This window comes from Pongo pygmaeus, chromosome 17, assembly GCF_028885625.2.
Source record: "Pongo pygmaeus isolate AG05252 chromosome 17, NHGRI_mPonPyg2-v2.0_pri, whole genome shotgun sequence".
NCBI lineage: Eukaryota > Metazoa > Chordata > Mammalia > Primates > Hominidae > Pongo > Pongo pygmaeus.
The window spans coordinates 24,377,386-24,392,571 of NC_072390.2; the positions used below are offsets into that span (position 1 = coordinate 24,377,386).

At 49.0% G+C, this 15,186-nt stretch overlaps 1 protein-coding gene across 1 annotated transcript in view; it reads left to right on the forward strand.

Moving 5' to 3' along the window:
* The window catches only part of IMPA2 (inositol monophosphatase 2), a 51,537-nt gene that overhangs the window by 17,610 nt on the left and 18,741 nt on the right, over positions 1–15,186 (forward strand). Inside the window, exons 2-4 of the mRNA XM_054461002.2 lie at positions 877–1,010; positions 11,774–11,878; positions 14,075–14,120. Of these exons, the coding sequence (XP_054316977.1) occupies positions 877–1,010; positions 11,774–11,878; positions 14,075–14,120 (285 nt within the window). The remainder of the gene's footprint in view (positions 1–876; positions 1,011–11,773; positions 11,879–14,074; positions 14,121–15,186) is intronic.

Consider the following 15,186-nt stretch of genomic DNA (forward strand, 5'->3'; position numbering starts at 1 on the left):
CACAGTAACAATCTGATCTCTCTTTTCCCCGCATTTCCCCCTTTTCTTTTCATCATCATGGCCTGTTCTCGATGGTCGCTGTCTCTTCGGAGCTGTTGGGTATACCTGCAGAAAGGCTGTCACTTCACACGTGGAAGATTGCACAGCGGCCGGGCAGAGGCGCTCCTCACATCCCAGACGGGGCGGCCGGGCAGAGGCGCTCCTCACATCCCAGACGGGGCGGCCGGGCAGAGGCGCTCCTCACTTCCCAGACGATGGGCGGGCAGGCAGAGGCGCTCCTCACATCCCAGACGGGGTGGTGGCCAGGCAGAGGCGCTCCTCACTTCCCAGACGGGGCGGCCAGGCAGAGACGCTCCTCACATCCCAGACGGGGTGGTGGCCAGGCAGAGGCGCTCCTCACTTCCCAGACGGGGTGGCGGCCGGGCAGAGGCACTCCTCACTTCCCAGATGGGGCGGCCAGGCAGAGGTGCTCCTCACTTCCTAGATGGGGCAGCTGGGCAGAGGTGCTTGGGCAGTTCTTACAGAGGAAGTTTCATGCTCTTTTCAAAACCCCTGTGTTTTTCTTTTACTTGAAGAGAAATTGTTTCACAGGTATGACAAAATAATTTCAAAATAATTTCAAGTAATGGAGAAATAATTTTTCTTGTAAAAGAATAATGGTGGAGTCATTAAGGCTCACTAGAAACCCAGAGAGCCTAGGCTGTGATATTAGCTCTGAGGTCAATGATGCAAGAAGTCAGTGACCCACAGAGCCACACCTGCTGCCCGCTCCCCATGGCAGGCTGAATACAGAGGGGACTCAAAGGAGTGGATAATTCCTTTGCCTGGGAGGAGGATGTTTGCATGTTTAACCCAAATCCCGTACTTTTACTTCAGATCATCAGAAAAGCCCTTACTGAGGAAAAACGCGTCTCAACAAAAACATCAGCTGCAGATCTTGTGACAGAAACGGATCACCTTGTGGAAGATTTAATTATTTCTGAGTTGCGAGAGAGGTTTCCTTCACACAGGTAGGTGTACTCCTCTGGGAAACACCCCCAGTAACCCTGGCCACACTCATAGAGAATGCAGGGTCTGCCGGGGTCAGGGGGCTCTGTCATTTGTTGATGTGGCCAGACTTGAAGCCCTAAGCCACGCAGCCTAACCTGCAATTTGTCAGTTACTTAGTAAGCAAACTCAGCCCTGTTTTCCTTCTTTTTTACTGTCATCTTAACAACCATCATGTCAATGCATCCTCTTATGAATATTGAAGCAGCTCTTTTTACAACACATGCTCAGGAAAAGCGCCTTGCACCCCTGTACTAAACCATTTGTTATTTCTGGAAGGACCCACTAGAAGTGTGACCCACCCTAAGAAGCCTGGAGTGGTGATGTCCCCTGGTGGCCTGTGCCTGTTCAGCTGCCTGGGCAACTTTCCCAGGAGGATGGGATGCCAAGGGGCACTGGCAGCCGCGTGGGGCCCCCGGCCCACCACTAGTGCTTAGTGATGCACGATCGCTCACCCAGGCCAGAGGGCGCAGTGGGAATGGCTGTCACAGCTGGGCCCCAGAGCTGTCCCCACAAGAGGCCTGTATGAGCACCTCTTAACCTTTTTGGGGTCACCCTTTGAGTATTTGATGCTAGCTATTAATCTTTTGTTCAGAAAAATTAAAATATTTATACAGCATTTTGTATAGTGTTTTAAGGGAGCCATGAACCCCAGATTGAGACATCTTCTTTAACTCTGGGGGGCTCTAAGGCTCCTCTCTCACCTCTGGAGTTCTGCAGTATAAATGCTGAAGACCATGCAAAGGATCTTTTTTCTTCGTTATGTGGAATCTTTTAAAGATGTTGGATTCTTAAAACTGGAATACCAGTTATTGGATTTCTGGCTGTAGGGTATTATAACTGTCAGGTTCCAGGTTTATATGGACTTAGGTGGCAGAAATATAGATGGTAATCTTCCTCAGTGTCCATTCAGCACATGGTAGGCTTAAAATACTTTTCTTTACATTTATTTTTATATATTTTTTAAGAGATAGGGTCTTGCTCAGTTGCCCAGGTTGGAGTGCAGTGGCATGATCATAGCTCACTGTAGCCTTGAACTCCTGGGTTCAAGTGATCCTCCACTTCAGCCTCCTGAGTAGCTGGGATTACAGGAGCCACTCCACCTGGCTCTTTTTTTTCTGTGAATGATTATATAAATGAAAGAATAAGCCAGTGTTAAAACGCTTACCTTCTTTTTTTTCCCGTCGTTTCCTTCTAACTTGTTAGGTTATCTCAAGGTTACCAGCTCTCCCTCTGAATTTCTGTTTGCCAGTGGCTCATGTTTGTTTTGTTGACAGCCTTTGAGTTTAAGCTTCTCTTACTTCCTATTTCCTTACTCTGCTTGAGGTCAGGATCCCAAGCATTGGTTACAATAGTTATAGGATGTAAAGTGTTTGTGATTTTTTTTTTTTTTTTTTTTGTAAATTATTTTATTTCTTCCTTGATGACTTAGAGGGACTATCATCAAACCAGTACAAATCTTTTTTTTTTTTTTTTTCTTTTATTATTATTATTATTATCATTATTATACTTTAGGTTTTATGGTACATGTGCGCAATGTGCAGGTAAGTTACATATGTATACATATGTATACATATGTATACAGGTGTGAGCCACCGTGCCCGGCCCCAGTGTTGGTGATTTTTAAAAAACCTTTTAAAACCTAATTTTAGGGTGGCTCACACCTATAATCCCAGCACTTTGGGAGACTGAGGCGGGCGGATCACGAGTGAGGAGTTCGAGACCAGCCTGAACAACATGGTGAAACCTCATCCCTACTAAGAATACAAATATTAGCTGGGTGTGGTGGCGTGGGCCTGTAATCCCAGCTACTTGGGAGGCTGAGGCAGGAGAATTGCTTGAACCTGGGAGGCAGAGGTTGCAGTGAGCTGAGATCGCACCACTGCATTCCAGCCTGTGTGACAGAGCAAGACTCCATCTCGAAAAATAAATAAATAAACCTAATTTTAATCAAAGGGCAATATCAAAAGAATTTATCATATGGATTCTTTGAGAGGAAGCATGCTGCAGTAATGAGCTGGCTGTTTCCAGGTCCTTTATTAACCGTATTGGCCTAGAGGTTTCTGTGGTGATGATACGTGTGGCTGTGGCATGGGAGGGCTGGCTCATCTGTGTGGGGTCTGGTAAAGGCTTGGAAGAGATGCAGGATCAGGCACAGTGAAGTTATTGGGGCTGTGATGTGTTTCAGTCAGGTCACTTGGACAAACTGCACTCTGAGATTGCACGCAACCCACTGTTGGGTTAATGTGTGCAGTTGGTTCCATTTGTAAAAGGTAAATTTAGATACTCGCTGTTGTGTACACAAGGTAAAAGTTACTGTATTATGGGGTGAGCACAGGTACCTCCCTCCACCCTTGAGGCCTTAGGGTTGCCAGGGACTGCCAGGCTCCAGAGCTCCTTTGGAAAACCATGACGCAGAGCAGGGGATTATAGGTAGGGTGAGGCAGGCTTACCTGGGAGCGTGCCCGGGGCGAACACCAGCCTCCATCTCTGAAAAGGCCGCCCCCCACCCCCGGTAGGGTCAGACCCACACACCTGTCCAGGAATCAGTGATTGAAAGCTGGGGTTCCCAAGCTCTAGCCCCACAAGCCAGTGGACTGTGGCTGCACCACGGTCAGCCCCAGTCTGTGTGTCACCCCCCTCTTCCCTAGCTCTGAGGGTGAATGTGCAGACACGGTGAAAGCAGCTGTTCTCTGCTCAGTGTGCCTCAAAAATTGAAATCAAACGAAGTTGTTTCTCAACATATTTATGTGAAGTGAGTCTTTTTTGCCAATGACTAAGATTAAAAAGAAAGTAAATCTTGGGGATTTAATTGTATTTTAGATCATAGAAAAGTTGATAAATTTGTGATGAGAGAAAATTGTACACATATTGTAAAATAGGACATGGTGATTTTTTTCTGCTTTCAAAGTATTTAAATATATCCCTTAAACAACATATTTAATATGAAGTTGCCTCTCATCCTCCCTTAGGAAAGACTTTTATTCTGAGCTTTTCTCTTTCCTTGATTTTAGTCTTTCATGAAATGATATTAAAGATAGACTTAATAACATTTTTTTAAAAACCTGATACAGGCTCCCCAGTTTTATTATTTTATTTCAGTCATCCATGAAATCCAAAGGTTTGGTCCTTGACCTGGAAGACAAGTGTAGACTGAATCAAAGAATGATAAGGTTTAAACTTCCTTCTGGTGGGGTGCAGTGGCTCATGCCTGTAGTACTAGCACTTTGGGAGGCCAAGGTCAGAGGATTGCTTGAGCCCAGGAGTTTGAGACCAGCCTGGGCAACATGGTGAATCCCCATCTCTACAAAAAAATTAAAAAATTAGCTGGGCATGCTGGTGCACGTTTATGCTCCCAGCTACTTGGAAGGCTGAAGTGGGAGGCTTGCTTGAGTCCTGGAGGTCAAGCTGTGATGCTGCCATTGCAGTCTAGCCTGGGTGACAGAGCAAGACCTTATCTCAAAAAAAAAAAAAAAAAAATGTAGATTAAAAAGAACCCTTGCAGACTGTTGGTGAGAATGTAAATTGATGCAGCCGCTATGAAAAACCCCACTGCACTGCAGCCTGGGCAACAGAGTGAGACCCTGTCTCAAAACAAAAAAATAAATAGGCTGGGCACGGTGGTTCACACCTATAATCCCTGCACTTTGGGAGGCCGAGGCGGGTGGATCATCTGAGGTCAGGAGTTCGAGACCAGCCTGGCCAACATGGTGAAACCCCATCTCTACTAAAAATACAAAAAATTAGCTGGCCATGGTAGTGCATGCCTGCAATCCCAGCTACTCAGGAGGCTGAGGCAGGAGAATCGCTTGAACCTGGGAGGTGGAGGTTATAGTGAGCTGAGATCGCGCCACTGCACTCCAGCCTGGGGAACAAGAGCAAAACTCTGTCTCAAAAAATAAAAAATAAAAAATAAATAAATAAACTTGCTCTGTCACTGGCCCTAGCAGCTTTGGCAAATCTCACCACTTAGGGCCTCGAACTCCTCACCTGTGAATGAGGGACCTGACCATGGTCATCCCTGAAGTCCCAGCATTTAACTCGTAACAAAAAGCAAACCAGGGCTGGGCGCAGAGGCTCACGCCTGTAATCCCAGCACTTTCAGAGGCCGAGGTGGGTGGATAGCTTGAGATCAGGAGTTCGAGACCAGCTTGGCCAATATGGTGAAACCCCGTCTCTACTAAAAATACGAAAACAAATTAGCTGGGCCATGGTGGCGCATGCCTGTAGTCCCAGCTACTTGGAAGGTTGAGACAGGAGAATCGCTTGAACCTGGGAAGTAGAGGTTGCAGTGAGCTGAGATTGCACCATTGCACTCCAGCCTGGGCATCTCAGTGAGACTCCATCTCAAAAAGAAAAAAAAGCAAACCAGCACGGTAAGGCTGGGTTTTTATAGGTTGGGTCTTTGGAGTGTGCTGTTGGCCTTGGCCACATTAGCTGTCTCCTGCCATGCCCTGGCTTTGTGAGATGCCTAAACCTGTTCTCAGATGATGATTTTGAGTGAGATATAAGTGTAGCTACTTGGGAAAGATTCAGTAGCATCCCGGAACTATAGTGATAGAAACCCCGTCGTTGTCCCTTCTGTGGAGCAGCATGTTAGAGCTTCTCTGGGTTGGCCTAGGCCCGGAGATGAGGCCGGCAGCTCGAGGGTCTAGTGTTTTTAGCTGTCTTCCCAGCCCTGCTCCAGAGCTGCCATGTAATCTGCTGCCCTGCAGTGCCCAGCACAGAGCAGTGTCTGTTGAATGCGTGAGTCAAGCAAAACATCAAACAGAGTCCTTGACATGGGAAAAACTTGCTCCCGGCCACCACCAGCTGGACATTGACATCCAGCTGCTTTCCCACTGGGCGGTGGCTTGTGAAGATGGGGACAGAATATCATAAATCATATCCTTTGTGGACAGCAGGGATGATCCTGGCCTTCTTGACACAGACTAAACAGACTAAGTAGCCAGAAAAAAAAAAAAAAAAGAAAGAAAAAAGGGGTTTAAAGGCACTTAGCTGTCAAAATTATCAGGAGGGTTTGTTAAAACTATTTTTTTAAAAAAGTGGTTAAGTTATGCAGTAGGATATAATATTCTATAATAACTTGTTACCAAACTTTTAGCCTTAATCCAGTTGCTATTTTCCTCTTGTCTATTGGATAGACATATGGAATGTTCTTTTTTTCCCTAAATTTAGTCATGTGCATTTTTTTTCCTATTTATATTGTGGGGTTTTTTTTTGTTTTTTGTTTTGAGATGGAGTCTTGCTCTGTAGCCCAGACTGGAGTGAAGTGGTGCAATCTCTGCTCACTGCAAACTCCGCCTCCCGGGTTCAAGCGATTCTCCTGTCTCAGCCTTCCAACTATCTGGGATTACAGGCATGCACCAGTATGTCTGGGTAATTTTTCATATTTTTAGTAGAGATGGGGTTTCACCATGTTGGCCAGTCTGGTCTCGAACTCCTGACCTCAAGTGATCCACCCACCTTGGCCTCCCAAAGTGCTGGAATTATAGGCGTGAGCCACTGTGCCCTGCCTATATGGTGGATTTTATGTAGATGTTCTAGTGGCTTTTGGGAAGGTCTTTATGATTTCACACATCTGTCTACAGTCATGTCTGCAGAGCAGACTCTCCCCACTCCCTCTGCAGAGAGCTGTAAAACATGCTCTTTCATCTCACAGGTATTAGCTTCCTACGTGAGTAAAATCAGGTTTAAGTGAATAAAAATTGAACATCTCTTCCCGTGTACCAGGGAAGTATTTTTGGTGCCTCCAAAGACCGAGCACAGTTCACGCCTCTGCTGGCCTTCACACCACTGCAGCTACACAGTGCAGAAGCCTGCTCCCTGCTGCCCACAAGCATGAGGCAGGTGGGAAGGGGGATGCTCGTGCCACCTTGCAGGGGGGCAGGCAGGCTCATGGGCAGAGGTGTACACAAGGTGGGTGATGAGGAAGACAGCTCTAGGGTATGAATGATCAGCTGCTGAAAAACATCCAGTGCTCAGTGTGGGTACTTAGAGTTATTATCATAAAAAATGTGAGGCAGAGTTAGTCAGGTGTGGTGCATGCCGGTGGTCCCAGCTACTCAGGAGGCTGAGGCAGGAGGATTGCTTGAGCCCAGCGGTTTGTGGCTTCAGTGAGCCATGATCGTGCCACTGCACTCCAGCCTGGCTGATAGAGCGAGACCATGTCTCCAAGAAAAAAAAAAAAAAAAAAAAAAAGATTTCTAAAAGTACTTGCTAGGTTACACTAAATGAAACCTAAAAACAAATAGATAAATAATAAAGGTTACACAGAGCAGAAGCTTTGTTAACAAATTAACTTATATTAATAGTTGCTGCTGGGAAAACAAGCTGCTTGGTGACTTCGCTAAAGGGTGTCCCACACGTCTGGCGAATGAACAGACAGAGCTCCTGCTCCCGAGTGTCCTGGGAGGCACGTGAGCATGCTGCGTGGGTGGTCTGGGTGCTGCAGCCTGAGCTGTCGTGGGTGTGGAGTGTCAGTGCCTGCAGACCCACACTGCCTCCTCCTTCAGGGCTCACTGGCGGTTTTCTTTCCATCGCTTCAGTTTCCTACTTGAAGTCAGGTTTAAAAAGGAGAAGAATTGCACATTCCTCCTCAGTTTCTTAGAAACTTACCTTTGTGCCTGAGTCATTTCTAGTCCCTCTGGACCTGAGTCATATCTGTTCGCTGCTTTGTCAACCTTGTGCCCAGTTTAAGCTTTCGCAGTTGCTCCTTGTATGTGTGTTTTCAGGGTGTGGAGCGTTTTCTTTAAAAACGTCATTGCAAGCCATTACAGAAGAGGAAAGTCACGTAGCTACAGAAGACATGGAAAAACAGATTTAGTGCCTGAAGTTTCTAGGAAAACTGGCAGTGCTGACAGCACTTATGGTCACGCCCTAAGTGGAATCATCACCTGTGTGTCTCCTGCATTCTGCTCAGCCTCTCCACCCCCTGCCCCAGCTGCCATTGCGGCTTCTACCCACCATTTTTCCTCCTAGACCTGTTTAGGGAGCACCATTTCCTGAGCAGGGGCTCTGGCTGGTGGGCCTTTGCATCACCTGACCTAGAAGCATGTGGACAACTGAGAGTGGAGAGGCAGTTCCTGAAGGGAGCAAGGCATGCAGTGTAGATGAAGAACCAGAAGCCTGGGTTCACCGCATCTCATCTGCCTTGCCTGGCCAGGCTGAAAGCTCCAGGGGCAGACTGAGCCTGCCCAGGCTCTCCAGGAACAGCTGAGAATTCCTTGGGTGTGTTGCTCAGTGCTCCTGGCTTGACCTGACCTGGTCTTCTTGGCTCAGAAGCCCCTACTTATTTGTGGGTTTCTCCAGGGGGCCGGGGGAGGAGGTGGCACAGCCTGAGATGATGCATGCGTGCACTTGTCGTATCCCAGGGTTGTATTTCTAGATAATTTATCAGCAAAATGGAGGGGCTGGATGACTCTGCATCCCAGGCATGAACTTCATAACCCAGCAGTGGAAGGATGGTCCCAGAGTGGATGGGGACCAGGGTGGTGACAGTGTGTATGGCAGCTCCCGTGCATAGAAAAGTGACATTGGGCCAGGCGTGGTGGCTCACACCTGCAATCCCAGCACTTTGGGAGTCTGAGGTGGGCGTATCACCAGATCAGGAGTTCAAGACCAGCCTGGCCAGCATGGTGAAACCCCATCTCTACTAAAGATTAAAAAAATTAGCCAGGCGTGTGGCGCATGCCTGTAGTCCCAGCTACTCGTGAGGCTGAGGCAGGAGAATCGCTTGAACCCGGGAGGCGGAGGTTGCAGTGAACTGAGATCACGCCATTGCACTCCAGCCTGGGCGACAGGGCTAGACTCTGTCTCAAAAAAAAAGTGACATTGAATGCCATGAGATGCCTGCTGTTGCCTCTCAGCATCTTGGTGGGAGGACAGCACTGCCAGCGGCTCTGTTGCTGCAGGGGTGGCCCACATCTGCTGTGTCCACAATAGTAGCTGCTCACCCACGTGACTGCCAAGCACTTGAAAGGTGGCTCATGAGACTGAAGAACTGAAGTCTTTATTTAATTCAAATGTAAGCAGCCATATGCGGTGACTGGCTGCTGTAAGGCGCTGAGCAGTCACAGAGGTTTTCATTTCAGTCTTTCCATTCACACTAAAGTCTCCTCAGTCTTATCCAAAAGTTCATTGATGCCAAATCTTAGACCACATGGTTCGTGCGGGGAAAGTGGCTTCCAGGAGGCCGATGACCACAGTGGATAATACATCAAACACCAGGACATGGGGCCTTTCTTTCTTTCTCTCTTTCTTTCTTTCTTTCTTTTTCTTTCTTTCTTTCTTTTCTTTTCTTTCTTTCTCTTTCTTTCTTTCTTTCTTTCTTCCTCTCTCTCTCTCTCCCTCCCTCTCTCTCTCTCTCCCTCCCTCCCTCCCTCCCTCCCTCCCTCTCTCTCTCTCCCTCCCTCCCTCCCTCTCTCTCTCTCCCTCTCTCTCTCTCTCCTTTCTTTTCTTTCTTTCTTTTCTTTCTGTTTCCTTCCTTCCTTTTCTTCCTTCCTTCCTTTCTTTCCTTTCTTTCTCTCTTTCTTTCCTTTCTTCCCTCCCTCCTTCCTTTCTTTCTCTCTCTCTCCTTCCTTCCTTCCTTCTTTTCTTTTCTTTTTTTCTTTTCTTTCTTTTCTTTTTTTTGAGATGGAGTCTCACTCTTGTCACCCAGGCTGGAGTGCAATGGCATGATCTCAGCTCACTGCATCCCTCCCGTCCTGGGTTCAAGCAATTCTCCTGCCTCAGACTCCCAAGCAGCTGGGATTATAGGCATGCGCCACCACCCCCAGCTAATTTTTGTATTTTTATTTCTTTTTCTTTTTTTCTTCTTTTTGAGACGGAGTCTCGCTCTCCCAGGCTGGAGTGCAGTGGCCTGATCTCAGCTCACTGCAACGTTAGGATCACTGCAACCTCTGGCTCACTGCAACCTCTGCCTCCTGGGTTCAAGCAATTCTCCTCTCTCAGTCTCTCAAGTAGCTGGGATTACAGGCGCCCACCACCACGCCCAGCTAATTTTTGTATTTTTAGTAGAGACGGGGTTTCACCATGCTGGCCAGGCTGATCTCGAACTCCTGACCTCAGGTGATCTGCCCACCTTGGCCTCCCACAGTGCTGGGATTACAGGCGTGAGCCATCGCGCCCGGCTTGTTTTTCACTCTCTTTTTCTTACTCTCTGCAGGTCTCCTTTTTCTCTAGTGCACATGTGAACCTGGCACAGGAACTGGATAGAAAACCTCTCAGCAAGGCCCCATAGTCATGCACAGAACAGATGTTTGCTTAGTGCCTGCCCAAGGCCTCACCCTTAGTGAACTTGGGACAGTCCAAGAGTGTCAAAAGCACTGCCCTGAATGCTTTAGATCTAGTCTTTTCTTTGATCCTGAGAATGCCTTTGGAAGGTGTAAACAGTGCCAGCTCCACAGGGAACAGCCTGCAGAGAAGGTGGGCTGCGAATACACCTGACCACAGCACCTTCCCTGTGTGTGTGGGCCTGCGTGTTGGTGGGGTGCAGGAGGAAGGGTGACAGTGCATGGGGTGAGAGTGCTTTCCCTTGTTTTTGGCCTGAGCAGGGGGTGCTGGGAGTTGCCATTCGTGGAGGTAGAGGCAAGTAGAGAAAACCAGGAGTTCCCTTCTGTGCAGGTGAATCTTGAGAGAACATTGTCTCGGTCAGGTTCCTAGCAGGACAGGTGCACACTCAAGTGAGGATTGTAGGGGGCCTTGTTTGCCGAGGGACTCATTACAAAGGAGGGGCCAGCCCAGGGCCTGCTGCAGAGTGCAGGAGCAGGCCGCCCATGTCCCTCTAGCGGGAGTGTGTCAAGCAGGCCACATGGAGGAGTGGAGCCTGCACAGGGCACGTGGGGCAGCGCCAGGCAGGGAGCGTCCCAGCCTCTCTCCTTCCTCCAGCCCCACCCTTGCTTGCTCCCAGAGGGAAGCTGGATTTGTGACTGGCCAAGGTACCAAGATCCCACCTCTACAAAAATAAAAATATTAGCTGAATGTGATGGTGTGCATCTGTAGTCCCAGCTACTTGGGAGAACAAAGCAGGAGGATTGCTTGGATCCAGGAGTTTGAGGCTGCATGAGCTATGATGATACCACTGCACTCCAGCCTGGGCAACAGATGAAGACCCTATCTCTTAAAAAACAACCAAAAAAACCAGGGAAGTCAGAGACCAGGGCAGGAAGGGCACCTTTGGGAAATGAACCAGCTGCGGGGGCGCTCTGTTTGTCACCTGTGTCTGCAGTTCAGGTGAGCCAGGCTGGGTACAGATGTGGGAGATCTCAGCTGCAAGTGACATTTAACCTCTCGGTGCCCAGGTATCAGCGCTGACTGGGAGAATCAAAGTCAGAGTCCTGGGCCACCTTGCTTGGTCATATCTCATCAGCCTCCTCCCCTCCAGACTGAAGTTAAAATCGAGTTTAGTTTTGCTTCAGAAGATCTGTTTTCCAGTGTTCTTCACGCTTGCATTTCTCTGCTTGGCCTGCTGGAATTCCCTGGTGCTCTTTCTGAACGCTGGCACTGAGGTGTCACTCTGTTTTCCAAACCCTTCTGAGTAGGTCAGCTGGCAGGCAGGTCAAAAAGCACATGGTTGTTTAAAGACTCTGCCTCTGTTTGACCCAGAGAAATCATAATGACATCTGTTTGCTGTGCCACCTTTTTCTTTAACGGGACTGGAAGCAATTTCAGGCATGTTATTCTGTGTTCTTGGTGCATTTTCTCAGGCTGGGTTCTTCCACTGCAGGTTCATTGCAGAAGAGGCCGCGGCTTCTGGGGCCAAGTGTGTGCTCACCCATAGCCCGACCTGGATCATCGACCCCATCGACGGCACCTGCAATTTTGTGCACAGGTGAGCTGAGCAGGGATCGCCTCCATTGCAGGGCTTAACATGTCCTCTTCGGTGAGGTTTTGTCTTTTCAAAAGCAGCATTTTTTAAGGCAGGAATTTATAAACAAACCTATAGTACACTCATAGTCTCATCAGAAAGATGATCAGATCTTGATATTTTTAAAATAAGGTTTTCCATTTGTGAGAGGCTCTTGGAGTATGTTAGGAAACCTGCACTTGTTTAAAAACCAGTTTGTTATGTTAAAAATGTTGGGTTGCATTTAAGAAGGACCCCTTGAAGGAGTCTGACTCCCCTCACACCCCACCCCCACTGGAGAAAAAGGTGAGGTTGGGATACAAAGCCTGTGCTGCCCCACAGTGGCCGGAGCCCGAGGTGTAGAGAGTGGCCTGTGACAGGTGAGATTTGAGAGCCATCCTCCTGTATGAGGGCAAACCTTGTGGTTACAAAAAGCAGGAGGTTTGGGGAGGTCAGAAGGGCCCGTGTGGGGAGGTGAAGGGAATGGAGCTTCTGGGATGGTGAAGTGACAGGGATGCAAAGGTGACAGGGATGCAAAGGTGACAGGGACACGACCACAGGTGTTCTCTGACAGGGGCAGGTGATGGTGCTGTGCTGCCTGTCTACACGCACAGGTGGCTGGGGGCCTGGGGCACAGAGCATGATGTGGCTTAAACGGAGCGTGGTTCTCCAGCTCTGGAGAACCCTGGAGAGATTCCCATTCCATGGGCGGGTGGCTCGCGGCTCCCGCGCTCACAGTGCACGCCAGCACACTGGGCTGCACGCGCTGAGCAGGAAGGGTGAGCAGAGCCCGGGTGTGGGCTCCTTTATGATCTGCCTCTGATGGCATGTTTATATGTAAAACATGAAGTTATTCCATGCTAAGCACAGGCTTTTTCTAGGTGAGTTGCCTTGAGAATTCGGTTGTGCCTACACAAGGTGACCCTTTCGAGGCAGTGGAGTCGTGCCATCTGGTGCCAGCAAATGTGTCACCAATCTCTCCTCTCATTTCAACTAAAGCATGATCCTTCCCAGGGCTCTCCTCCCCAGAGTATGTCACTGAGTGGAGCCTCATTACTTCTGCCTGCTCGTGGTTCCAGGGTGCTCATAACGGTGACACGGCAGGTGAAGCCCCATCACATGGTGAAGGCCACATGTCCATTCGAGGGTCTTCATTGGCTCCAGAGACATAGTTTCCAGTGCTTTCCTGTCTGTACCCCTGGGGGGATCCTGGGACTGGGGAGGCGACTGGGAAAAGAGCAGCAATTTCAGAACAGTCTCCAGAGCTGATCCTGACAGTTCCTGAACCCCACGCTACAGCTGTGGTGATCATTGTGGTCTGAAGACATCCGAAAGCCACCAGCAGCTGCCACTCAGATGGCGCCTGTTCACCCCTGTGCCCACCAGTGCTGGGATGCAGTGGGAGAAAGCTCTCCTGGGCACTGGAACAAGCATGAGGCCTGGCACATGGTGCATTTGCTCTGGAAGCCAGCGGCTCATGCCAAGGTCCCGCACACCCTGGCAGTCAGAGTTGCGTTTGTGTACAATTGGTTTTGCATTTTTCCTGTCAGTTTGCAGTACCCAGCGTTTCCTGCCTGTTTTTAAGCTCCAATGATCTCCCTATAAAGGAAGGATTATTTTGAAGATATTGAGCGGCAATAGCAGAATCACAAAACTGCAGGCAAACTGATCATGAAAACTGTCTGCAGCCATGGCTGTCCCTGCAGCTGGCTACTGGGCACTCAGGCAGGGATGCTAGCAGTGCCACAGGGTGGGCTGTGGCTCAGAACTGGCCCCCATGGGGAGGCTGTGGTGCCTTCTGGGACCACCTGCCTAGTGCCCCACCTGGGACTGGGTCTGGCCTTTGGGGAGGGCTCTGCTGACCCTTTAGGTCCAGAGAACCAGAAAACAGATGATTGAGATCCTTCCTAATTGGGCATCAGAGGGTTGTTGAGTTACGTCAGTCTTATGTGACTTTCACAGTGCTGTTTTCTTTCAAGGTTAACTGTCTTACAACATGGTCAGTTTATTCTGTTTGTCTTGGAAGCAGTTAGTGAAACTGTGGGAAGTAGTTTTTAACCAACCAACCCACCCAGAGTGTAGGAAGGTCCTTCTGAGCCTGCGGGGAGCTGCACAGCACACAGGCTCCCGAGAGCTGCCGCTCTTGTTCCAGAGAGTAAACCTTTCTGTTTTCCTTTGCAGATTCCCGACTGTGGCGGTTAGCATTGGATTTGCTGTTCGACAAGAGGTGCGGGTGTGGCCCGGGTCCCCAGGGCCCCTCCCTGGGCTCCCTCTGGCCATCCTTCCTTTCTGTCTTCAGCCTCTGTGCGCCTGGTTTGCTGTCTGCCCTGTGCCTTAATCATGACTGGCAAATCCAAGCCTGTGGGTTTCAAATCCGAGAAAATAAACAAGTCCAGACTGGCTTTGGGGTGTGCAGGGTGGGGCTCCGTGGCTGGCCCTTGTCCCCCGTGGAGGGCTGGCCTCGTGTTACCCGGGGTCTATTTGTGACACTGCTGTGGAAGCGGAAGTCTTAAGTGAACGGTCCAAGTGCATCTCCAGCTGACCCCTAGAGCGTGTGATCTCACAAACTAAAAGGAGCACTTATTTTTGGAGAGCATCCTCAATCCCAGTATTCTAATAATTCTTTCTTATCTTCCTCTGGTTATTAGCATGAGAACGTAGCTCTTTCATGGTTCCCATAGGCCTTCTGAACTACACAGTGTTGTGCGACCTGCGTGGAAGGCGCGGGGCTGAGGTTTAAACCTTGTTAAGTAATTCAAGCAGCAGCACTGAGAAGAGCCTTAATTTCTTTCTGATTGAAAGTTTTATTTAAATAGGGCTGAGTGCTGCGTGTTTCTCAAAAGCAGCCCTGCTTCCGAACAGCATTTGTGCAGCTTCACCTTAGTCTCAGCACAGACTCCCTGGCAGGGGAGCTGAGAGAAGTACTTAAGTTGAAGTATTTAAAGTTAAGTACTAAAGTATCTCAAAGTACTTAAGCTGAAGATAAGTAAGAATTGTAATACTATAATTTGTCTAAGGATGCAATGATTGACTTCTTTCTCTGTTAAATAATATTGTGGTGCCCAGAGTGGGTGGGAGGCTGAGCAGTACTTCAGGGGTTGATTGATATTCTGTGACTGTGCGAAGGGGCTGCTGGAACAGCTGGCTAGGTCCTCAGCCCTTCTGTGGGTCGGCTAGGGTCTGTCCTATGTTCCTAGACTGAATACGGGAGCTCCCAGCTTACAGTGGTGGGCTTCTCCCCATGGGAGTGGGGGACATTCCTCTGCAGTCTGGGAGCCCTTCACAGGCCTCAG